Below are 24415 nucleotides of genomic sequence, written 5' to 3'. Positions count from 1 at the left end.
TTCCGCTCACGTCGACTCTACCACTCAACCTAATAAGGTTACGACTCAATCCGGCGCATCCTTCTTTTAACAACTGCGGACAGTCCCTTTCTTTCTCACCGATTCATATGCGCAAAGCATCAATCCCATCGCCGCTCAACAACCTTACACGTCGACGTTGAACCCCTTGAACCGCCATCATGGTTGTTTACTCATTCCACATCTTCGACCGACACAGTAAACAACACTCTTATCCGACCATTCTGAGCCTCTCAGCTAACACCTGCCTCCTCTACAGCTGAGTGCGTCTACTCCAAGTCCTGGCTCCCATCGTCTGCAGGCTCCGAAACCGCCGCACCCACAACATCTGCCGACGACGCAAAGCTCCTCTTCGGAACTGTCTTCTCCCTACGCAACATGGTCCGCAAACTCGGCGGTGACGACGACGCATTCATCAGCTACCGTACAGCACAATACAAGCTTCACTTCTACGAGACGCCTGCCAACTTGAGATTCGTTATCTTGACCGATACAGCGACGTTGAGCATGCGCAACGTACTGCATCAAATTTACATAAACCTATGGGTTGAATACGGTATGTTCAATAATTTACACAATTGCTTGGTCAAACGCTCACCACTGCTTCAGTGGTCAAGAATCCCTTGGCACCTGTGGAACACAAGAAGGGCGAAGGCGTCAAGAATGAGCTTTTTGAACTCGGCCTCGATCAGTTTATCAGAGGCTTGATGTGAACACTACACATGGCCAGATCATTATTGAAACAAACCCTTTCCCGTCATTGACAAGAACACTGGGCAGCTCAAGGGAGGCTATCTGCCTTGTGAGTGAGTACCTGCGGACCAGAGATCATGCCCAAGTGTTTGAGGCCGCTCATTTCTGACGCCATCTCCCATGACGAGGAAGAGCCACATGCATTGGGCATCACGACCACATTTCCCGGCGTCAAGCAGAGGAAGAACTCGGTATAGTGCTGCTAGTCCACATCAAAATGGATCAACCATACTATGCAGCGTCAATAGGATAGGTATACGAGAGAGAGAAGACACTATACCCAACGCCAAACGGCATAAATATTACATGAGGTATCAAAAGCATCCCTCAAAATCAGCTACACTAAAACAACTCCCGCCTACGATATGTGTTTTGATTCAAATGCATCCCGATATTATGCTGGCCATTGGTATCCATACCCATCCATGTCCTTGTGATTCCCGTGATAATCCTGCCCATGACTCCACCGTGTCTTATGTAGCTGCACAACCAAGATACGCCTTACTATTTGCTATCCATTGCTCGTCCCCAAGCGCTCTCAAAGCCTCCTTGCGGATCTACCACGACCATGCTTGATTCACCCTGTGTCTGCGTTTGAGCTTGGGTCTGCGTCACTATGCCACTGGTTTGCGGAGCACCAAGGTCAACAGCGCTGGCCATGAGATCATCATCAGTGCGGATCTCTTGTTCCCAGTTGCTTGAGTACACGACAGCAGCAAAGGCCTCGAGATCGCGGACGGTTTCCATCTTCTGGAGATATTCATTTGGCATTCCGTCGCCAATAACGTGAGCTTGACGTGTCAAGACCGATAGGATTTTGGGCAGCAGGATCACCTTGGAGCGCTGTTGATCCTTGAGCTCAGGAGTGACAATACCATCTGAGGCTGGTAGCTCAAATGCCGCTGTGGCAAGCTTGTTATCAATCAGGTATGAAAAGCCTGCATCAAGAAGCAGTGTGAGAACATGTGTGAAGCTGGGTGACTCGATGAGATCGGCCGTCTCGTCAAGAAGACGTCTCAGGATTGCCTGCGACGCAGCTGGCGAGTGTTCGGCATCCCGGTTGGATGTTTCATCAAGGATGCCCGATTCTCTGATAACCTCGTCCTCCATGTCCCTGGGTGGGAGCAGGAAGTTGAGCCAGTCAGACTTCTGGCGCTCCTCGTTCGTGGAACCCTCAACAAGCTTCCTCACCTCCATTGTCAGCTCGGAGAACCTCTCGAAGCTCAGGAGGTCTCTTGGGCTGAGGCTACCAAAGACGGTGCGCACAGCGCTTTCAACTCGGTGCATGAGGTCCTTCCATCCCTTGTTGAGCAACCACCAACTAAAGGTCAGGTACTTGCGGTTTATGTCGAAGTCACTGCCATATGCCTGTTCTGTGTTGTCATCATCGTTATTCTCAAGACTGATGGTGCCGTGTTGGCCGCCTGTTGCAAGAGCCACCACACTCGATAAGTAACTTCGTCGGCCCAATAAGTTGAGTTGGACCCGAGTTAGCATTGTTAACAATGCAAGTGTATATATCAAAGTGAATGATCGCGTCACAGCTGTTTGGCGTATCAGTGAACTGAAATCCGAACGACAAGAACATTACTCACCACTAATGGTCACGTCATCCCATAGTTGTCGCTTCGTCTTACGTAGCTTTGGGACCTCCTTATTCGCCTCACCACCGGCATTGAATGGTGAAGACGTGGGGATCTGACTGGGGTGCACACCGCTCTCGCTCTGGCTTGCGCTCTTTCCGTCCTCCTCTGTCAATGTAGTGTCGGCGATGCTGGGTGGCGCGGCGGACTCGTTACCGCCATTCTTTACAGCCTTTGTGGCTTTCATCTGCTGGATCTCGAATGTGATCTGTTCCGTGTTCATGGCCTCGAGAATGGCGGTCGTCGCGGATGGTAGAAGAGCCAGGACAGTGAATGTGCAGTCCTCTTGATTCTGTTCGAAACGGCGTCGTAAGCTTTGGGAAAATGTCAGCATATAATGATCTCGGCTTCTGTCGACCTCAATAGAGCTTACTTCTCCTTGGCGATACGATCACTGCTCATGCGCTCGCGAGCATCGTTAAGCTTCCCAATAACATATTGAGTCGCGACATATCCAGCACCGATGACGCCCACGCCAACAGCAATGGGAGTCCGGTTGTTGCGCAGCCAGCGCCGAGCGGATGTGAGCATGTTATATAGATGGTGGTTGTAATGGAGGAGGATTCGCGACGAGGTAATGATGATGATCCGATGGCTCAATTGCTCATGTAGCTGTAGCTGGGACTGTCTGTAGGTGTATCGAGGTTCGCCTAGGTAAAAGGGGTGCTATGTGGACATGTGAACGGTAGGATGGCCGTTGGGAGTTGGTTGGTGTACTAAGGGAAAAAAAGGTTCGGGATGATACCATGCACAATCGAATCAATCAATCACAATATGAGCCTCGGCCCCGGATCTGGAGGCTTAATCAAGGGTAAGATAGGATTAGCAGGTCCCCGTGTTCGGTGGTCGGCTTCGGCAGACAGGACCGATGTGGAGGCAGATATGGATAGGACATGTGGCTTCCTGTGGCTGTGCAGTAGAGAGACGGGAGATAGATAGGTAGGTACTGTAAAGTAAAGCACGGGGTAAGTGGAGACTAAAGACTAAAGCGATCCCATGCCCCTCCCTGATGGCTTAGTGACGTTGTTTGGGAAGTCATTATCTAAGATTAGTCTAGCCGTCCACTCGCTGCGCTGCGATATCTAACTCAACATCTCCATCTCAACTTCTTTCATCTACATCAATCATGCTCGTAGCGCATAATCAAGTACACGACACCTCAAGCAACATGGACTCACAAGAGCCACCAGAGTTTATTCTCGACGTTTTTGCTGATCCGCGCTCTGTTCGCGACGTCGTTAAAGGTTAGTCTTTCTCGTCTCCTGATCGTCATCCTACCCTGGACAAAGCACCCCGCTATCATCGTGACAACCTTAACAACAACAACGAATTACCATGATGGACTCGCTTTAACACGTTTTCTATAGGTATACTCCATACTATATTCTTCCACCGGTTCTTCCCTTCCCTAGTCCCACAAACCCGTGAGGTCCTGGATCTTACCCTCCCCTATGTCGATGACAATGAGCTCGAGACCATGATAGAGCAGCGCGTCGCCGCCCTCGAGCGGCAGATAGACACACAGCGCTCATCTGGAGGTTCAAGCAATGCTGCTGGTGGTAGCGCGACTGGCGGGCGCGAACAACTTGTTGTGCAGTTCTTTGAGAAGCGCCGGCGCAAGGCCTGGTTATCTCGTGGAGACGAAGAGGTTTGCTGGGAATGTTGGACGATTAAAGTAACCGTCGCCGAGCCTAGAACTGAAAGCGGTACGACTCAGGACATGTCTTTATTCTGTGAGGATATCACTGACAACGATAAAGAGCGAGCTAAAGTCCGACGCGCAATGGAACAGACCCTTCTAACAACGGCGATGAAGATTGTCACGTTCGCAAACACGCATAAAGACCACATTCCGCCTATCACCACCCAAGGCACCAACCCATTCCCCTATAAGATTAACCTCGACCAGAAGGAAGCAACAGGGTGGGCAACACGAATGCGCATATATTAGAAGAACTTGTGGAATAAGCTAGGATGGGGGCTTCGATCTCTCTTAGTGATGTCCCAATCATCAACTTCTGTAGGGCCAGCTGGCCTCTCGAGGATCACACTGGTAACTCACTTGAGTCGAGAGATACTCGCCTGACTAGCCGTGAAGAGCCCGCTCATCCAAGACATGGCAGTGGATATATGTTTAGACTTGAGGCGTTTTTGGAGTTTTGTATAAGCGGTTAGATCTAGTCGTAATTGATACCCCTTCATATAATTCCCAGCTTGGCTGGCAAATCGTCTTGAAGTGTGTCGCTGGCAACGTTCGTGAAGACCACACCTAGCTGTCAGCCTTGCACGCCATGCAATAACAAGACACGGCGGCAGACCAGTCCGGACACTCAAAGGTATTCATTCTTGACAAGAAAGACGAGGGGTGTGTACACAGGAATGTTCAAGGCATGGCGCGGACAAGGCAGCTTCAAAATACTAATAGTGAGTCAATGTATGATAGTTATCGTATGTGGTCAAATGTCCTGACCGTGCCTATCCGTTCCCAAGCTAAGCTTTCCCAAACCAAATAACATGTATCAAAAGGCGCGAACATACAAGGTGTACGCAATTCCTACCATCAGTCCACTAGAGAACCGTCCAACCAACACCGCGCAGGGCTACATAATGTGATGTAAAAGAGTAAAAGCCAGAGCATAATCCATTAACGCACTTAAACACAGATCCCAAAAATGCCTGTTCCGCAACCAAAGCCTTGAGAGCAAGTACAACACGCTCCAAAGTCATTACCGTCGTCAACCGCTAGCTGTGAAGCTAATCCGAGCACTCAGCATAAACCAAGTCTCGCTGTTCTAGTCCATACCGAACACAACCCAACATCTCTGATATAGTTGGGCGTAGACCAGGCCGCCTTCCGAGAAATTGCTTGTGTTGTCTTCTTTCGTCAAATCGTGAATGTCATGCATAATTATGCTTATTTCGTCGTCTTGCCACGTTCGTTTTTAATAAAATCGTCTTCGTCTTAAAATTGGGTCGAAAAGCTTCGGGGTAGTCCGGGCTTGTTGCTCCTCGATGTGTTGTTCTTGTTTGCCTGTGATGTCGAGCCAATCTTGTCAAACCCCTTGAAAATGTCGAAACTGGACATGTCGGTGGAAACACCACCAGGGCTAGGGGGCACAAAGTCCAGTTGGCCTAGAAGAGCCGAGGATGCCCAGTCACTGCTGTCCAAATTGACATTGAGGAAGTTGGCGAATTTGGAGGGTGATTGGTTGTTTCGGATAGGCGATTCCTGGAACATCTTGCTAGGCGAACTCAGGCCTTCAAACGCTTTGCTCGGCGTATCGTATTGAAGAGACTGCTCGGGGGGTCTCAGAAGAGGCGCGGAAGCAATAGGCTTCTTGGTCGCCGAGTTGGTGATATCACCTAGAACCGACGCAGATACGGTGCGATCAAAACGAGCGCGTTTGACTGAGCGCTTGATGGGAGATCCAGCATCCACTGAGCTCATGGCAGCGAATGCAGCATCATCAATACCGTCAAATCCAGCGAGATCTTGACTGATGGTAAAATCCGCGTCACTCAGAATAGAAGCGCCGTAAATTGACTGGTAGACATCCGTGCCCAGATCGAAAGCAGGGCTGTAAGGTGTAAGCTCAGAGTTACCCCCAACCTTGCGCTCGGGCGACTGGAGCAGGTTTCGCATTCTGTCGCGGTGAAGTCGAAGATTGGTGTTAGGGGACGCTGATGGGGGAGGACGCGGCGGAGGGTTAAGCTTGACCATGGGCGTAATTGGTGGCAGCATCTGTTTCTCGTAGGCTGGTCGCAGAGGCGACGAAGAGACTGGTGGCATGACTGAGTGATACCGTGTCTTGCTTGGGCTGAAAGGCGAAGAGTTTCGGAGACGGGCAATCTCTTCCTCGGCTCGACCCCTTGACTTGTTTCGTGGTCGATCAGCTTCCGATGTGAGCATAAACTTCTGGCTGGGTCGGATGGCCGAAGATTCGAGGGAAGAGATGTATCCACTATCATCCATGGATGCAACTTTGCGCCTATGGGATCGTGAGACGGACGAAGCCAAGTTTCGGGCAAGCGGAGGGGGTGTATTGCTCTGGTGATCCACATGGCGGGAGACAGGCGGTGACGAATGCATAGCGGCAGGTAGTGGCGAGTAGAGATAGGAATCGAGAGAAACGTCGTGCTCAACCTTGTCCACGACATCTTCGGGGCCAATGTTATCGGAGACGGGAATTGTAGCATCGGACGAGAGATCCACGGGCATCGACATGGTGGCCTGAGAAGTTGGAAGGGGCGGTAGAGCGGACTGACTGACGGGCACGGGGGGAGGTAGCGTGGGCTCCTGTGTCGGCGCAGAAGCCGGACGAGAGGGCTCGAGGCGAGTCGAAATAACGTGGAGGCTGTCTGAGCCAGAGGCGGATTTGCGAGTCGGCTTCTTGTTCAAGTATTGCGCTTCGTAGCCAGGCTTGATCACCCAGTAGTGGCCCTTGCCAGGGTCGTCTTTGGGTCTCTCGACTTTCATGAAGGCCTTCTGTAGACTGAGGTTGTGTCGAATGCTGTTCTGCCAGCCGGCGTCGGTAGGACTGTAAAAGGAGAAGTTGTCGCTGATCCAATTGTAAATCTGGGAGAGCGTGAGCTTTCGATTGGGAGATCGGAAGATAGCCATGGCGATCAAGTCGGCGTAACTGAAAGCAGGCTTGCTGCCGTCGTCGACAATAGGAGGGAAGGAGTCGTGAGGAGGAACAACTGTCGCGTCCATCGCGGTTTCCACTGGCGCAGTCATTGGCTCGGATTTTATCTTCTTGGCGGATCTGGAATCTTTAATGGGAGCAGCCTCCATCAGAGCGCGCTTGCCGTTTGGTTTTTGATAGTAGTTCTCGACTGACATGTCAATGGCAGGAGGTGCTGGGAAAATTTGTGGGTGGACGTTCTCTTTACCAAAGTCCCAGCCCATGTCGAGGACGTGCTTCTGGGGACCCGTCTTAAAATTCGACAGGTAAGGCTTCTTTTGCAGGGAATCCGTGGTGTGACCTCGTCTTGATGGAGGCGCCATGGGGACCATGTTTAATTTGTTGCCTTGGGAAGTTGTCAAAGGTATTTGCGACGCGGAAGCAGGTCTCTGCTTAAAGGGAGAGTGCACATTGTGCGAGGCGGTGGGCGGGTTGAAGACGACGTTTGAGGATGAGCTAGTCAGGGGCCTTCGGCCTTGCTTCGAGACTGAAGGCATAGGAGCGTGACTGGTCATGGGTGTAGCATTCTCGTCTTGATATATTTGCAATGGCCCAGAAGAACTGGGAAAACGCGTGTGTTTGCCCATAGTGGTGGGAGCGAAAAGCTCAATATGGGGGCAGTCGCGCGGTGAGGTAGAGCAAAAAAAGGTCGAACCAAACGTGGGACTTTTAATGGAGGTTAGTAAGTAGATACCGGCCGGGGACGGGAAGTGGAAGGGGATGACGGTAAGATAACGGCGAAGGTGGGAATAAATGAGTGGACACCGGCAGAGACTAATGGGAAGAGTGCATGACGAGACGAGACGGTAAAGGAAGGGAAGACAAGGGAAGAAAAAGGTCAGAAAGGACTTTAGCAACTCACAAGGATATGCTGGACGGACCGTGAAGTTCAAGGTAGTAATGAGAGCAGTGGGGCCTGCCTGGACAGGGCTGTCGTGGGTTGGTCTGGGCGCTCAATAGGACAAGCAGCCGGTATTGGTTTTGGTGTAGTATCTGGGGTTCACGGTTCACGGTCTCTGAGAAAGTGGTTCGAATATAGAAGCGAGGTTAGGCGGTCGAGGCGTATATGTCCAAGTCGCGTCGACGAAAGATTATGAACAGCGCAAAGCGGCTTCAGAATATACTCGAGATAGTTGCGAAGCTGGCCAACGCCATGTACAGTAAGAGGTGAGAAGTAGCAGTAGCAAGCGGCGCCGTGAATCAAACAAGGGCGGAGTCGGAATCGGAATGCGATAGAATGCGTACAGCGAGTGGGTAGGTTGGTTATTACTCTTACTCTTTAGGCGAGAACAGACGTCGATTAATCGAAGAAGAAAAGAAGAAGCAATAGAATAAATGGGCTTGCGAATATGCGGGAGGAGTTATGTAGAAGGGTAAGAGTGAGGGTGAGGGTGAGAAGTAAGTGAGAGTAGGTAAGGTGAGGAGAAGAGAGCAGAGAGATGATTGAAGATGCAGATGATGCAGCCAAGCAAAGTGAGGTGAGGTGAGTTTGGTACCTAGACCCAGGCCACACCGGGCAGTCCAGGCAAGAAAAGGCCCTATGAAAGGGCTAGTGGTAGTGGCAGTTGGCAGCTGGCAGCAGCTGGCGGGCGGAGGCGTCCTGTATTTGCCCACTACCTACACTGTAGCTGTAGCAGTAGCGTCTGGCCGCAGTGTGTGCGGCCTAGGAGTGGAGACTCTCAAGACTGGGCGCAGGGAGGATGATGAGAACAGAACGGTCCAGTGAACAGGGATTGGATGGAGAGCGTCCGGGCTGACACGACACGCCGAGGAGCAGCCAAAGAGGGGGCTCTGCGTGAGCACTGTCTCTCTTTTGCCTTGATAGTATAAGATTGAGTTGAGTTCAAATCAGTCAGTCAAGCGGACAAAGCGAGACGATACTGATGTCATGGGGGTTTTAATTTCGGATGAGAGCAATGCAACGCAATGAAATATCATGAAATAAAAAGAGAAAAAGGATGAGAGGATGAGATCAAGACGAGGAGGGGAAGACAGCTCAGGACAGGACAGAGAGATGTCGAGATGCACAACGATAGGACAGGATACAGCACGATAACCAGCAGATGGTAGGGAGTGTGCAGCATAAAAGCGAGGGTGTGCTGTTACGTGTTTCGGGAATGGGCGATTGATTGAAGTGAAAAAAGAGCCTGAGCCGACCAAAGGAAGGTCCCAAGATGGTGCTTGAACTGGTAGAGGCTCGCGAGGTGTGGGTCGAAGGGAGATCTAGGGGCGTGTGGCGCGTGAAATCTACAGGGGTCCAACCTGCTGCACTGCACTGCGATGCACTGTACCGTACTGTACTGTACCTAACTGTAACGCTACCGTCCACCACCTCAAGCGAAGCGAAGCGCCCTTATCCTCGGTCTTGGACGCGCGCGTTCAATCCAGAGCTTTGATTGGCCTAGGACACTCAAAGAGGTTCTCAAGATATGAATGAAACTGGCTGAATTGGATGCGGGGGATTGGATTGGATGGGAAAGAGACAAAGAAAGAGACTCTCAATAAGAAAAGCCTCGTTTCTTCAAAGTCAGCCAAACACATAAGTCGGCTTCATGATGAGACACGGGACACGAGACATTCACTCCGTCAAAAAAAATTTTTTTGAGTGAGTGAGAGAAATGGAGGTTAAATGACTTTTCTCCTCAGACTTATGCGACCACTTGTTCAGCCGGTCAGGCTACTGTAGCTATTCACAATCACGGCCCTATTTTGAAGAGAGTGTTTGGGCCTGATTCTGGCACCACATTAGGTCTATTCTTTTTTATTTACGGGCTGCATATTGTGCTGTACCTACTGTATGTAGGGTAAAGATAGTGGGGATACCCATCCATGGCACCAACGCCAACAGATCTCGATCTTTTTTGCTCTAATCGTCCTGCACTCCAGGATTATCCTCCCTTGCTCCGTATTTACCAGCTACTGTATTATAACCGCGCAGTAGTGCCATGTTTCTACTCTGTTCCGTTCCGTTTGCTCCGACAAGTAATTACAGGACAGGACAGGACAGGACAGGACAGAAAGTGGTGCTTCCCAAGATTTGCAGATGAGATCCATGAGATGAGATGAGATGGGCTGCAATGCAAGAGAATATGCTGTACTTTTGCTGTACGCTGATGCTTCCAGATCAGATACTGGGATTGTGTTTTTGGTGCCGATCATAGGTTAGGTACCTCTACCTTGGATGCGAAGTCTATAAGCCGGACATCCATGGGGGTTGCAGTACGGATACATGCCTACAAGATGAACTCCCTTTGATATCCGTTTTACTTTTTTTTGCCCATCTTTATTAAAAACTGTTTCTGTCTTGTCAAATATCACATACATAGGTAGCCCTGGATTGACGTTTGACAGCTGCTGCAAAGAAAAGTAAACAGAGCAAGCGACAAGAGATAAACGAGAACGCCAATGACCTTGACCCATGCTATACCTTAACCAGACCAACAGCCAGCCACAATTCAATAACTTAGTAACCATGATCAATCAGGATCTAGAAAGACCAGACGTCTTTAACAAACAGTTTTCAGGACGCCTCTTTTTCTTCATAAACGTGTTCTTTTCCCCTCTACTGTACACATCAATATCCCTCATTTTGTATCCGTATTCTGTACTGTACTGTGCAGTAACCCTACAAGCATAAACTCCCGCCAGGGTATCCGTAGAATGTAACGGGAGATGATCATGGAGGATAAGCCATAGCCATAATCATAGCCCTCCCACCCCCGCTCGAACCGATTGTTCTCAACAAGGATCCTTAAATAACGATTGGTCAGATTGGGAATGCTTGCTTGGCAAAATCAAGGCAGTCAAAGGTCAAGGAAGAACCGTTTTTTGACTGGACTCTTTGGTAAAACGGCCGCCAGAAAGACAAAGAAAAAGGTGTGCAGAGAAGAGAATCGAGACCAGGGTCAAGGTAGGGTCAGGTCAGGTCAGAATAGACCAGGTCAGACCAGGTCAGACCAGGTCAAGCAAGGTCAGTGCGTCGAGTTTCCATTCTTTGATCTCTTTGTCCTGTTTCTAAACTCAAGAGTGTGGGTGGGATTGAATGTATGAAAGCGTATGGCCTCGTCCATGTCCATGTCCATGTCCATGATCTACCTACTGATCGACTTTCAAAGTGGTCACGCCTTTTGGCCAGGCCACGTCGTACATCTTTTTGTTTAGATTGTAGTTGATGATAACCAATCAAGTCTGACCAACCTCAGGGGTTTGTTGCATGAAAAGAAGAAATAGAGTGCGTCTCAGAATTGCTGTTTAAACTATGTATCCGTAGAGTAGAGTAGTTTGAGAGCTGTACGTACAGTAGACTGTAGGAGTTTCCCCGCACCATCCTTTCGTCATGCAATGCTCATTGTGTCGTCTACTTCTTCCAATTACTGTAATAAACAGGAACAATGGATCTAGTCTAATTAGGAACTGGAATCAACTAATGGGGCTCAACAAAAGAGGACCGACTACGGATACTCACTACTCCCACATGCTAATTAGAATCTAGTCTCCCTTGCATGTGAAGGGTTCGGTTACAGCAGACATTGAGTTTTGGTATTGGCTTTCTTAGACTGACTCAATCGAGGCTGAATACATAAGATACCAGTATCAAAAAGCAAGCAAGCAAGCCATGTGCCAATCCTACTAACCATAATCATAATCTATCCGATCCGATTCCGTAATACGAACGAACCCCTCTTTCTCCCTTTATTTGAGTTTCATTGTCCTACTAAGAACGACTGCACTCTGCCTGCAGCAGCAATTGGATCTTGATAATTTCGGGGACTTCGGGGGTTCAAGACATCCATACTCCAGTTTGAAGATCAAAAGTAAACAAACAATTGGTCAGACTCGACCACATTTACCGTAGACTATGTTTTGGTTGAGGCAGAGTCTATTGCCATGATGTTAATCTATGCAGCCACATGGTAAACACACTTCCGTATAGCCCTTTCTAGTAAAAAACTTGCAGTAAAACCAACAGGGTCCTGCTGGGAAAGAGAGAAATAGGGCAAAAGAAAAAAAAAGAAAAAAAAAAGGTCGATAACCGAAAAAAGAGACAAACCCGCCTCAAGTGTAACCAAGATTTATTATGGTGGATGGCCTAGCACAGTTCCAGTCTAGAGTTGATCAGTAGTTGATGATCCTTGCCCCATCGTCGGATAGATCATTCAAGTTTCAGCTGTCAATGGTTTCCATCTTACCTGCAGTTGATACTGTACGGTATCCGTACAGTGAAAGAGTGAAATATGGCGCAGCACATCTCGGCTCAAAGGAGGGGAAAAACCTGGGATAATCCATGTCAAGAATTACATAGTAGTAGGTATACTGTGCATTGAGGCGTCATCATGATAAAGCCACAGAGTGCGGATAGCCGTAGAGTTACTCTCGTTCGTATCCGAAGGAAGCTTACGACGCGTTTCTCCTCACGCGTTTCCAAAAAGTCAAGATGACTACATTATTTACTCATTACCTCTTTGGGTAAAAACCTAACAAACTCTCCTCTATTCTCCAACCTCTTTTTTGACTTCATCCACCAAAAGGAATGATAGAGAGTATCTAATGCAACCCAATATGCGACCTTTTTCCAGCTGACTTTTATGAATGAATGAATGATCTGACCTGATCTGTTATCATCGTCGTCATCAATTTAATTAAAATCACATACAGTTACTTTGACCGCTCTTTTGTCTATACTCTCTCTCCCTTCTATCGGATTATACTCCGTCGCCTCGCAAGATATGACCCAAACTTAACTTTTTAGTATGTATCAGGCTTGAGTGGAATCGAATCAAATCTATCCCTGGAATGGAATCCATAATGGTCCCGTCTCTTAATTCTCTCCGTCTATTACTGTACTGTGGCCTGGTCCAAGGTGACATCATGACCGCTGTCAGTGTTAATCCTGGCTCATCCTCTTTTGTGTGATTGATTCCTTTAAAAAGAAGCTGATCAAGGTCTCGTGCTCCATGTTCAATTAAACTAGTATCCACATCGAACACGCTCCACGAAGCTATTCGCTCCAGCTTCCATATCCTAGCACCTCCAAGAGTCAAGGGTCAGGGCCAGGACCAGGCCAGGCCAGGCCATTCTTCTTCTTCTTCTTTTTTTTTTCTCCGCACATTCACAATTCACATTCCTCCAAGCAAGGGCTTTAAATGCTTTCTGATATTGGCATTCGGGAAAGGATTGTTGCCTTGTTGGATAAATGGATCCAAGTATTGGAAGCAAAGATAGATGAAACATAAATCCAGGGGTGGTAAAAGTTAAAGATCCAGAACAGAAACCACATAGCAGGTAATATCATATTGGCCGTTTTTGCATAATAGTACAGACCTATTAATCTTGCACAATCAGGTTTCTCCAAAAGTAAAGACCGTTCTTGAAACTTTGACAACTCATCCCGTCTAGTTCCCCCAGAGTTAGACTACATACTAAGTTGCCTTAGTTAGAGATTGGTCCTGTCCTGTGCATTGAGGCCAGACAGATGCTCAAGGTTGATCTGAGCTTTTCATCCAGTCAGACGTTCGATTCTCTCTTTTTTCTTTGCTTCAAAGGACTGTGTCCGTGTGTTTCGAGAAACCAAGATCCACCCGTATAATTCTGACCCTGCCTATCGTGGAGTTTCTCTGAATACAGGCCATTTATCCCTGCGTATATCGGACACTCCGTTGGGTATATTCGGTACATATCCCAATACAGTGACTTAGTCCAGCACTTCCATAGCTGATAGCATCCCCCCCCTGCCCTCTTAGCCTTTAGTCTTCTTGACCAAGCTTCCGGCATATCTCGGCCCCATCTCCGGCAGACGGTCTGCTGGTGCTGTAACAGCACTATCCTACCCATCCCCAGTGGCCCGCCTAGATCTCTCTAACTCTACGGGCTGTAATTTCTATGCATTCACCACTAACACATCTCATTAATACCCTCCTCAAAGGCATAGCTCAACCCGACTCGTAAGGAATGACAAACATCCTCGACAAGTAGAACACAGCCTCGGCTCTCTGACGTGCCGTGTCTGACTGAATTCTGACCTTGTACATCCTTGCACTTCTCGTCTAATCCCGACTTTTCCATGTTTCATTTAGATTGACATGTCCACTTGCACCACCTTTCTCATCACCATCTCGCCATCTCGTCTGCTTAGCATGCTCAGCATGCCTCTCGTGAATTGCCACTGAAATGCTTCCTTCTAGTTTCCCTTAGTGATCAAGCTTGAATGACAAAAGTTCAACTTCAAAAAGCTTGGGCAAAGCTGAGACCACTTTCGTAATGCCCTCTAGTATGTCCCTATATAGTGCAAACCCTGACGGCAATGACCGAAGTAACTTGAGACTTTACTGAGACCGTTTCAACGCCAACGTATTACGATCTCAGCCATATGTAGTCACCGATGTCGATCGGAGCACGAAACTGGATCACCATTATCGTGAAGCGGCATCGTGCTTTACCTTGTGGCTTCACAGCATAACTCGCAACGTTCCTCCACATAGCACGTCTCGCCTCGGACAGGACAAGGTCTTCCGCCATGTCATGTCATGTCACAATGGCAATACCGAAAAGAGTCAGGGCCACGATGTAATCGTATTCCAAACTACTAACATTATCAACTACCTAATAGCTATACGCCTCACACAAAATACCATCCTTTGCTCAACGTCACACCTGCCCCGGGTCCCACCTCATCATCAGCAGCAGTCCGCTTACTTCTCCAATTGATGCTCGCAAAATCACTATTCCAAAACTCGTCCGGCGACCGCGGCTGCGCTGCTGTCTTTGGTTTTGGTCTTCTTGAGAGACCTGCCCATCTGGATCTCGCTCAGGAACCCAGCGGGTCGACCACCACCGGAAGGAGGAGCAGGCGCATCGCCGGGAGGTGGTGGAGGAGGAGGAGCGCCGCCCATAGGAGGGGGAGGAGGAGGGGGTGCACCAGCTGATGGCATCGGGGGTGGTGGAGGTGGCGGAGCCGAAGGGGCGTCGCTTCCGGGCATGGGAGGTGGCGGAGGAGGAGCACTGGGCGTATCACTGCTGGGCATCGGTGGAGGAGGCGGAGGAGGTGGAGGTGAAGATACCGGAGCTCCACCGTCGTCGTTCGGCGCCGGAGGGGCGGGAGGAGGCGTGCTAGCCCAAGCAGAAGTCTGAGCAGGACTGTTCGTTGCCGATTCTCTACCCGCTGCTGACAGAGGACGAGGAGGTGCCATGGTGCCGAACAGCATAGAGGCCAGCTGGGCTGCACTTCCACCACCAGGTCGCTCGTCGTCGGAATCGTCGTCCTTATCGTCGTTGTCAGAGCCCCAATCGTCCGTGTCTGCACGGCGGCGAGAAACCGGAGCAGAGGGAGGCCTGGCCTCTTGGTTCTGTGTCATCCTATGGAAGGGGTTTGTGGCCGAAGGTGCTGGCGCAGCAGGCGCTGGAGAAGTAGCAGCCGGTGCACTCTCGTTTGACTGAGACATCATCCTGAAGAATGGGTTCTTACTCTCAGTCTCGCTAGGTGGCGATGTAATGACTGTCGGGGGAGGAGGAGATGAAACAGCCTCAGCAGGCGGCGGTGAGGCCTTCTTGTCCTCCTCCTGACTAGCCACTTGGCTGTCGCTTCTTGTAGGCGTGGAAGCCTGAGGAGTGATCTGCTGAGGACCTTCATCCTCATCAGATGAACTATCATCATCTTCCATAGACTCAAGCTGACGTTGAAGTTCAAGCTCACGCTGGCGGGCAGCCTCAATCTCAGCCCGTCTAGCAGCAAGCTTTGCCTCCTTGTCCTTAGCCTCGGCCATGGCAGCCTTCTTTCGCTTCTTCTCTTCTTCCTTACGGAGCTTGCCTTGCTTCACTTGCTCCTCCAGTGCCTTGAGACGGGCTTCAGAAGCCTCCCGTTCCTTAGCAAGGTCGTCCTCCTGTTCCTTTGCATCTTCCCTGTGAAATAGTTAGTATTGTGATCATATGCTTCTGGTGTAGCACTTACTCCATCCTTTGTGTCTCGCGCTGTTGCTCCTCGTGCTTGGCAGCAAGTCTCTCCTCCTCAGCCTGCTTGGCAGCAGCTTCCTCATTAGCCTTCTTTGAAGCCTCTTGGTCGGCCTCAGGCTTGCCACGGTGTCTGGTTGGTGGAGGAGGAGGTTGCTTCTTGCCCTCAGCCTTGGACTGTTCAGCAGGAGGAGGGGGACCTCCCTGCTCCTCAGCAAGACGAGCTTGACGATCAGCCTCCCTACGGGCATCTTCCTCCTCGGCCTGTCGTAGTTTCGCAGCTCGCTCAGCTCGCTCGCGCTCCATACGCTGGGCAGCTGTTTCACCGGCCTTTGTGGGAGCCTTGATTCCTAGAGCAGCCAATCTCTCAGCCATACGTTGCTCAGCCTGCTGCTTGATGAAAGCGGCTCGCTCCTCAGGAGTCTTGTAAGCGGAGTACGATCCTCCAGTGGGCGTGGAAGTACGCGAGGTCGAGACAGGCTCCTCTACTCGGGGACTGGCGACACGTTCTGGTCGAGGCTCCTCGCTGCGAGCAGAGCTTCTGGCAGGCCGCTTGTCTTGGGCACGAACACGAGCACTGCGGCTTTCACGCTGGAGATCGAAGATGAAGTCGCGAACTTCATCCTCTACTCCAAGTGCATCCTCCCAGCGGCGCTTCTCATGCTCACTAGTGTTGTCACGACCGCCCTCCTTCAGGCTGTCCTCGATGCCACGGGCGAAGTCTCGAACGCTCTCCTCAACATCACGGACCATGCGCTCGTTACTCTCCTTTTCGTTCTTGACCTTGATACTCTCCTCCTCAAGTCGTTTGGGCGCATCGACGTCCTCAGTACCAACGTCGACCTTCTTGCCGGTCAGAGCAGCAGTTCGTTGCTGCATCATGGCCTTGGCTCTAGCCTTGAGACGATCTGACTCTGTTACAGTACCGCCAGGTCCGGTTCCAACAATAGGAGCACCGCTATTAGGATGGGCCTTGGCATCTTTGATACGGAAGAGTTCCAGTCTAGCGTCCATGATAGCCTTCTCAGTTCTTCTTACCTGAGAAGCAAGCTCGGGAACCTTATCAGTGAGGTTCTGGAGCTGGCGCTTAAGAGTTCGTCGCTCAGCCTCAGAATCTCCGCTTGCCAGGGCGGCGTCAGGGTGAGAATCAATGTCCTCTTGAATGCGACGAATGCGGCGATAAAGCTCGTCGGCCTCACGTCGGTCACGGCGATCGAGAATGTCATCCTCCTCAAGGTTCTTCTCATCAGCAAAGTCCATGGCATCCAAAAGAACCTCCTTCTCCTTAATCTTCTTTTTTAGTTGATCGAGAGTGAGCTCGTCATTTGAAGCAACAGAGGCAGGAGATTCGGGCCGAGGGGAGTTGTTGCCAACCCTGCGACGAGCGCTTGATCTGTAACCAAACTGCTCATCTTCATTCTTGAAGACCGTGGCATCCTTTCGGCCAGCGACGGCTCCAGCGGGCGCACCCCTAAGTGAGCGGTTCTTCATGTAACTCACACCTGTCTTCTGAGGCAGCAGAGCCGCGCCGGACTTGGTGCGGAACTCAGACTCATCGTGGAGCATTGACTTCAAAGTACCGATCGACTTGCTGAAGTTGCGGGTCGAAGGAGGAACAAGTTCGGCAGGGAGATTGTTGGGCAAAGGATAACCGTTGAGCTTTCTGTAGATCAAATGCATGGCGACAGCGAATTCATCGAGATCCAGGCGACCCTTGTTGCCGTGATCGGCCAAAGTCCAAACGCGTTCCAGGTCAGGTTTCTCGAGACCACTTTGTCCAAAGATTTCAATGGCCTGATCGCCGCCTATGTAGCCCTTGCCAAGACCATCCCAAGCCTTGAAAAGTGAGTCGTAACGGGTCTTCTCTTCCTTTGTAATTGCCCAGGGAATCACGGCGTTTCCTTGAAGACCCTGAGTAGTGAAGTTTCCGGCTTCGCGACCTTGTTGAGGCATCATCTGAGCCTGGAGAGCATCAATGTTGGGCAGGCCGGTCGCAGGCGCATTGACAAGGCCCCATTGACCAGGTCGCCCGGTAGGCTGGGCATTCAGAGGAGCTGCAATACCACCCGCAGAACCAGGAGTCAGCGATTGACCGTAACCTGTGGGCATAGGAGGCATGGGAGGTCGGGGACCGCTGTATCCGGTAGGTTGGGGGTTTTGCATTCCGGGAAAACCAGTTTGCTGGCTCTGCAGACCCTGCTGTTGTCCAAATCCTGTCTGCTGCCCAGGGAACCCCGTCATTTGCGCTTGAAGCAACTGCGCATTGGAAGCTTGGGGTTGAGGCGGGGGCTGCTGAGGTTGAGGTTGCTGAATAGTCGGGGGAGTCGCCGTATTGGTCCTGATATCAGGGGTGGAGGAAGCACCGCCCGAAGCAGCGGCATCGTCGGCAACACTGAAGCTAATGATATCGACCATGCTCGAAACCTCGTTCTTGATGTTGTCGGGTAGGCTGGGCGGCAACTGCTTGCCGGTAAGCTTCAAGTTGCACAGGTACATGGCGAGAGCAAATTCGGGGAAATAGAGCTGGCCAGCACGTGTGGTATCGGCAAGAGTCCTAGTTGATGTTAGCATCGTTAATCATAGCTGCATATAAAAGGCAGCAGAAGCAATTCATACCAGATGTGGGATAGAGAGTCGCCATCGAGTCTTGAGCGCATGAGCAAATCGCGCGCCTTCTCTCCCGACATGGTCATTCCACCATCACCAACAGCGGACTTGAACAAGGTTTCAAACTTGGCTTGATCCTGCGCTGTTATGAAAGAGAGACGGATGTTAGGGATCTTGTTAGGCTGCGGCTTTTCTGGTCTTCGACCTCTTGGCTTCGCAGTACCACCTGTCTGAAAGGACGCAGCCATCTCAGTGAAGCCAGTAGCTTGGGGCTTCATTGGCACTGCAGGGGGATTGGAAGGCCCAGATGCTTGCTGAGGCGAGGCAGAGAAGCCTGTAGGCTGCTGCTGTTGCTGTTGGAATTGCTGCTGGAACTGGGGTGGGATTGAGGGCATCGCAGGAGCACCAGTCTGGAAGGACTGCTGCTGCTGAGGTTGTTGCTGCTGCTGGCCAGGGAACCCAGTGAACTGTTGCTGAAGAGGCTGCTGCGGTTGTAGTCCCTGGCCTTGCATTGGAAAGCCGGTATACTGTTGCTGCAAAGGAGCTTGTCCGAAGCCTGTGGGTTGAGGCGCAAAGGGACTGGGTTGCTGACCGGGTTGCTGCTGGCCAGCGCCCATATTACCAAAAGATCCCCCGCCATACTGCTGCTGCTGCTGGCCAGGTCGCTGGCTATTGCCGCCTAAAAAGGCGTTCGAGTTGGAATACATTGTGGGCTGGTTCTTGTTCCCAAGACCACGTACAAGATCTCGTTCGGGGGTTGCGAGGAGGCGCTAAATTCGGGGGTTGCGAGGAACCGAAGACAGTATCCGGAGCGCGGAAGCTCCTGTAGTAAAAGTTGAAGCTTGAAAAATGCAATAAAAAGATGAGAAATAGAATATTAAAGGACTGTAAGGCCCTCAGTCTGTAGTCGCGAAGTGGACAGAGGGCATCCACTAGATTGGATGTGATGATGGAGGAGTAAGAGAGAGTGGCTTCGTACGTGATGACGAGCGTCGTCTTGGGCAGGTTGCTGTAGGTTTCTAGTGGAGAGTCCCCCCCATGGAGTGCAGCCGGAGCGCTTCTAGTGGCCCGCCAAGTTAGCTGTGGGCTTTTTACAGGGGAAAGGAAGCCCAAAGCAAATTGAGGTGGCTGAGACCTGGACGCGACCCGGACAGGACGGGACTCTACTCTCCTATGTTGGAACCTTCAACTGGGTAGACAGGGATTGGCGGTCTTTTCCTTTCTTGAGCTTAGCCTTCTTGTACAAAGCTATCGTGGATACTAAGTTAACATATGCACCATGACGACGCATGCACTATTGTATGGAGAATTATCAATCGTTCTGAGACATGTGAAGAAGACATTGAATTCGATTCATCTAAAAAAGTAGAACTAGTGAAGGGTATCAAGAGTAGTTTATACGCAAAAGAAAATGCAACAAGAACACCATGACCTCCAGACGCCTGCTTCCGTATACCATATGCCCAGTAACAAAAAGAACTCCAGAATGACAAGAAAAGATTCGAGCACAATACCATCGTCCTTGCACATGTTTTTTCCATTATAAGTTATCATTATCCTCATCTCACGTGTGCCGTTCGTCAAACTGCACCCCATGCTCCTCTTCCTCGATGCACCCAGCCTCATCACTCCAGAATCGTCGATGAGCTCGTAGTTCTAGTCCGAACTCAGTATCATGAGGGTCTGCAAAGCTGTACTCGTAATCGAGGCCATCATCATGCCCGTTTTGCTGGTGCCCAACAAGATATTCTTTATCGATTGGACTGTCAGGCTCAGGGGGAGTAGGAATTGCTGAGCCCGTGCTTGGGCTCTCCGCTGCACTAATGCCCCCTTCACTCGAGACGATGGAGTACGATCTTGACCAAGATCTTGTAACTCTGGCACCGGGCTCTGCGCTGACGAGGCGAGCTGGACCCAATGAGATCATGCTTGCTCTCTTGTTGCCCAAGTAAGGGTTGGACGCGCGGCGGTTTAACGCTCTCTTGGATTCAAAGGCTCGAAGCGCCAATCCACCAAATGCTTTGGAGAAGTCCTCTTCACCATCGCAAACCATGTATCCCTCCCCTGAGTCGAAGCGGCCATCTTCACCCTCCTCGAATAACAATCGGTTGCGTTCTAAAACCTCTTGTTGTGTGTGGACGGCGTCTTCCCATCCATCTCGCAGTTGCTGCGCCAAGGGCTCACTGACGCTCTGCGGAACCTTCTCGTGTCGCAGCTTAGACATCATGGATTGCCTACGCACCGAGGTTGTTGCAGTCGCCACGGCGCTATCCACAGACTTTTGAATAGTCAGGGCAAGATCGCGATCCGAGAAGGCTGAAAAATAGCGAATCGTCGTACTGTCACTCAAGTGTCGTACGAGATGTCTAAAATTAGAGAGATTGAAATCGTTTCCTTCACAGTCCAAGCTGTGGAGTGTTTTATTAGCAGAGATGGCTTCAGCCAGGTCTCCAATATTGACGTTCAGCATCTGACTTCGTACGCGCAGATGTTCCAGTCGAGTATTGAATCGAAGGCCAGCAAGTGATTTGGAAAACCCTCGTCCAAGACGCCCCTCGTCTAACTTCGCATCGAACCCAGAAAGGTCAAGGAACCTGATTGTGTGATTCTGTGAGAAGAGATTTGAGAGCGCTTTGCAAGCCGTCTCGCTGGCCGAGTCAGGGGTAGCGGTTCCGGCAAGACTCAAGCACTCGATTGTCTGGTTGGCTGTCAACGCCTTTAGAAGTTTGATATAATTGGCCTCCAAAGCAAACTCAACCATCTGTACGAAGAGACCCCAAGGCCCATAGCATTCGGTAATAACAGCACACAAATCGTCAATACCCTCGTCTAGACGATTGCTGTTGATGTAAAGTGTGATTTGTCTACCTGGGCCCATTGCATAGAACATCTGTGCAATTTGGGCACCCGTTAGGCCACATTTGCTCAACCGAAGAACTCGGAGGCTTTCTGAGTTCTGTGATGCCAAATATCCAGTCAAGATGTCGACGGTCGGACCATTTAGCTGGGCAAGCTTTGTTAGCGTTTGTCAACTTGATCACAAAAGGTGTTTACTTACAGCAATTCCGGACAGGTCGAGTTCCTCTAGACGCCAGGAATTCAGCACATAGTCTTCAAATAATGGGACATTGTATGGGATTCGGGTGTTGCCAGCAATATTCAGCTTCCTTATAGCCTGAAGTTGACTGAGAGAGTCACGAATGATCTCGAACTTGACTGTGCCCTGGTTCTCGGAAGTGTCGATATGTTGTAGATTGGCACCCTGGCCCGGAATGCCTGTCCAGAGAGTGGTGAGACCCTCATCGCCCAATCCACAGTTGGAAAAGTCAAGCTTCTTCATGTAAACTTCATCAAGAACGAGAAGATTGGCAAGTTCCTCAATGTCGTTCGGTGCAATGAGGTTGCCAGACATGGTGATGCTGTGACAGAGACATGCTTGGCGTTTTAGTAAGAGCAGGATAGGTCGCAAAACCTCTGAACTGACTCTGCGGACACCTTCAGGGTCCTTGGAGCGACCAACGATGCTTCGCGGGCCCAAAATATTCCTCAGATCCATACTTCGTATGGATTCCGATGAGAAAGCCAGGGCATGAATCTCCTGACTGAGGACAGAAGATTGCATGAGGAGATCATAATGCTCTTCAGAAATTTTGACACCGTTTAGTGATGTGTAAGCAATAGTATCTCCAAAGTGTGAATAGTCCTTCTTTCCGGCAAGACCGGATAAATCAATGTTACGGAAGGACAGCTCTTTGAAATAGCTGTTGTAACGGAGAGCCCGGAATAGTGCAAGTAATTGCAGAGTAGAATATGGCTGGCTGGCGGGTGGCAGAAGGCGGAAGGCTGGCTGGGAGGGTGTGTTCCATTCAATGGTCCAACTTGGAACCTGAACCTTAAACGCGGCACAATAGGCGTGAAGGCTTCGTTCGAGGCCTCCTAGATCGTTCCCAGAGGTCAATTGAAGTGGCGGCGGAAGTCCCTTGATATCGAAAATAGCCTTCTGTAAATGCTGTGGCCACATGGGCTTCAGCTCTCGATCTACTTTGGTCATGGCCTCGATAACATGCCGGTAGTGCACACTGGCAAGCTCGAGTCTGTTTTCACGTCCAAGCGGTAATCTGATACACATATTAGTATAGGAATGCATGCTTCATAGCGCCTCTGATAGGGCTTACCGAAAGCTCATCACAAACCGTTGCTCATGTGAGGCAACAGATGCCCGGAACCGTATGAGCGAGACGGTGCCGTAGGATTGGACCTTCACACGCAGGTCACCAGGCGCAGTTGTATATTCCGCCTTGAGAACCTCCAGAAAGTACAACATAGCTGGTCCAATAACAATGTAAAATGAAGATCCATCCGAGAAGTGCTGAGAATCGTCACTGGAACTGGACTTCTGGGATGCACCAACTGTGCGTTTGACCACAGGAAATGTCAATATTTTCGAGGTAGTCGGGTTCGAATCGGGTTCTGTATTTTCCACGATGTGATTGACTCTCGCTTTCAGATTGCCTGGTATTAGGGATGGGGACGGAGATCGTCTATGGCTCACTCTGCAAGCTCGTTGAATATTCGCTAGCCAGTCATCACGATCCTTGGGTAACATGAAGAACAAATGAGCCTTGGAGTAGGCCAGCTTAGGCCATTGGGAGAACCACCAAACTTCGATGCCAAATCGAGGACTGGAGCCTTCTTCATTGAAAACCCCAACAATTGAACGCAAAGGAATTTCCATGCGTACATCGGAAGAGGACTTGCTTGTGTTGCTATGCGAGTTGCTCGGTTTCAATGTTCCATCTCCCGTCCTAATCTGGGGAAAAGCAGCCTTTGCGCCTTCTACGCCACCAAATTTTATCAAACAGGCGTCCGTTAGAACCAGATACTCGGCACGGGCTTTCAGGAGCGTGACATCAGTTTTGAGTGGTCCAGATTGAATAAGTTCCATTGACGAGTAAGGAACTTCAGGAGAAACCACAGGGAATTCGGGAGCGGACGCGCTCATTGGCGAGGCTATTGATACTCGACGGTGTATTCTATCGATCATGGACCCCGAGCCAGAATTGGTCTTTTGTAGGCGCCGTATTGAGGAAGAGCTTCGGGACGGGCTATGCGACATGGACTCCATGGAGGAATTGCTGAGCGAACGAAGCGCTTTAGCGAAGACGCGAGGTTTCTTTCCATCGCCATTGTCGAATCCCTTGCCCCCATCGTTAGGAATTGGTACTGGCGGTGTTGTTTTAAGGGTCGGAAGAGTCATCCTCTTCCACTTCTCGTTCATCTTGGTAAGTTCGCGGTTGTGCTTGGACCAAGATCGTCGGCAGTTTTTCGAAATTCGATAAAAGAGTTTCCCAAATCAGTAAAAATAGAGAAACAGGTCAGTTTGCATAGATACACTCGGCATGCCGACAATATCCAAGATGCACACGACACCAAACTCCAGTTTTGAAAATAGGTGCACGTTCGTCCCTTGATGTTGTGAGTCCGCAAGCGATATGGAGATGGGATGGAAGACCGCGGACTGGGTAACAGGGTCGTCTCGACGTCAAGATGTCTCAGGGCTTTCGGTTACGATGCAATGTCGCAGAAAGGCCTCTCGAATCAAGCTCAAAGGATCCCCCGCACGCGTTGTCGTCGTTATCGAAGCGGGATGTGGGTGCGCCAACGCCCTCGTTGAGCCCAGTCTTTTGGGTTTTGTGGCAGCAAGTAAGTTGAGCGTTGCGGGTAGTATATGGGCGAGGAATGCGCCTCGAGGTTGAGCGCTATTCT

General features: G+C 50.3%; 5 protein-coding genes across 5 annotated transcripts; 2 read left to right on the top strand and 3 right to left on the bottom strand.

Annotated features, from left to right (window-relative positions):
* Positions 1 to 179: 179 nt before the first annotated feature.
* FIESC28_05766 (uncharacterized protein) lies at positions 180 to 731 on the top strand (the record flags this gene model as incomplete). The annotated part of the gene is made up of 3 exons (XM_031159911.1): positions 180 to 216; positions 278 to 574; positions 628 to 731. The coding sequence occupies 3 exons, from the start codon at positions 180 to 182 to the stop codon at positions 729 to 731; spliced, it is 438 nt and encodes a 145-aa protein (XP_031016074.1).
* Positions 732 to 1275: 544 nt separating this feature from the next.
* FIESC28_05765 (uncharacterized protein) lies at positions 1276 to 2945 on the bottom strand (the record flags this gene model as incomplete). Its single annotated transcript, XM_031159910.1, has 3 exons — positions 1276 to 2195; positions 2367 to 2728; positions 2788 to 2945. The coding sequence occupies 3 exons, from the start codon at positions 2943 to 2945 to the stop codon at positions 1276 to 1278; spliced, it is 1440 nt and encodes a 479-aa protein (XP_031016073.1).
* Positions 2946 to 3582: 637 nt separating this feature from the next.
* Positions 3583 to 4365, top strand: FIESC28_05764 (uncharacterized protein; the record flags this gene model as incomplete). Its single annotated transcript, XM_031159909.1, has 2 exons — positions 3583 to 3658; positions 3782 to 4365. The coding sequence occupies 2 exons, from the start codon at positions 3583 to 3585 to the stop codon at positions 4363 to 4365; spliced, it is 660 nt and encodes a 219-aa protein (XP_031016072.1).
* A 1011-nt stretch (positions 4366 to 5376) lies between these two features.
* Positions 5377 to 7686, bottom strand: FIESC28_05763 (uncharacterized protein; the record flags this gene model as incomplete). Its single annotated transcript, XM_031159908.1, has 1 exon — positions 5377 to 7686. One exon carries the CDS (start codon positions 7684 to 7686, stop codon positions 5377 to 5379), a length of 2310 nt encoding a protein of 769 aa, XP_031016071.1.
* A 7131-nt stretch (positions 7687 to 14817) lies between these two features.
* Positions 14818 to 23927, bottom strand: FIESC28_05762 (uncharacterized protein; the record flags this gene model as incomplete). The annotated part of the gene is made up of 7 exons (XM_031159907.1): positions 14818 to 15994; positions 16044 to 18596; positions 18659 to 19328; positions 19390 to 19472; positions 20218 to 21653; positions 21708 to 22767; positions 22825 to 23927. 7 exons carry the CDS (start codon positions 23925 to 23927, stop codon positions 14818 to 14820), a joined length of 8082 nt encoding a protein of 2693 aa, XP_031016070.1.
* Positions 23928 to 24415: the final 488 nt, after the last annotated feature.

The sequence above is a fragment of the Fusarium coffeatum genome, assembly GCF_003316985.1.
Source record: "Fusarium coffeatum strain FIESC_28 chromosome Unknown BRIP53273_contig_123, whole genome shotgun sequence".
NCBI lineage: Eukaryota > Fungi > Ascomycota > Sordariomycetes > Hypocreales > Nectriaceae > Fusarium > Fusarium coffeatum.
Note: the sequence above shows the minus strand (reverse complement) of the source record. Positions and strands in the feature narration are given on the sequence as shown.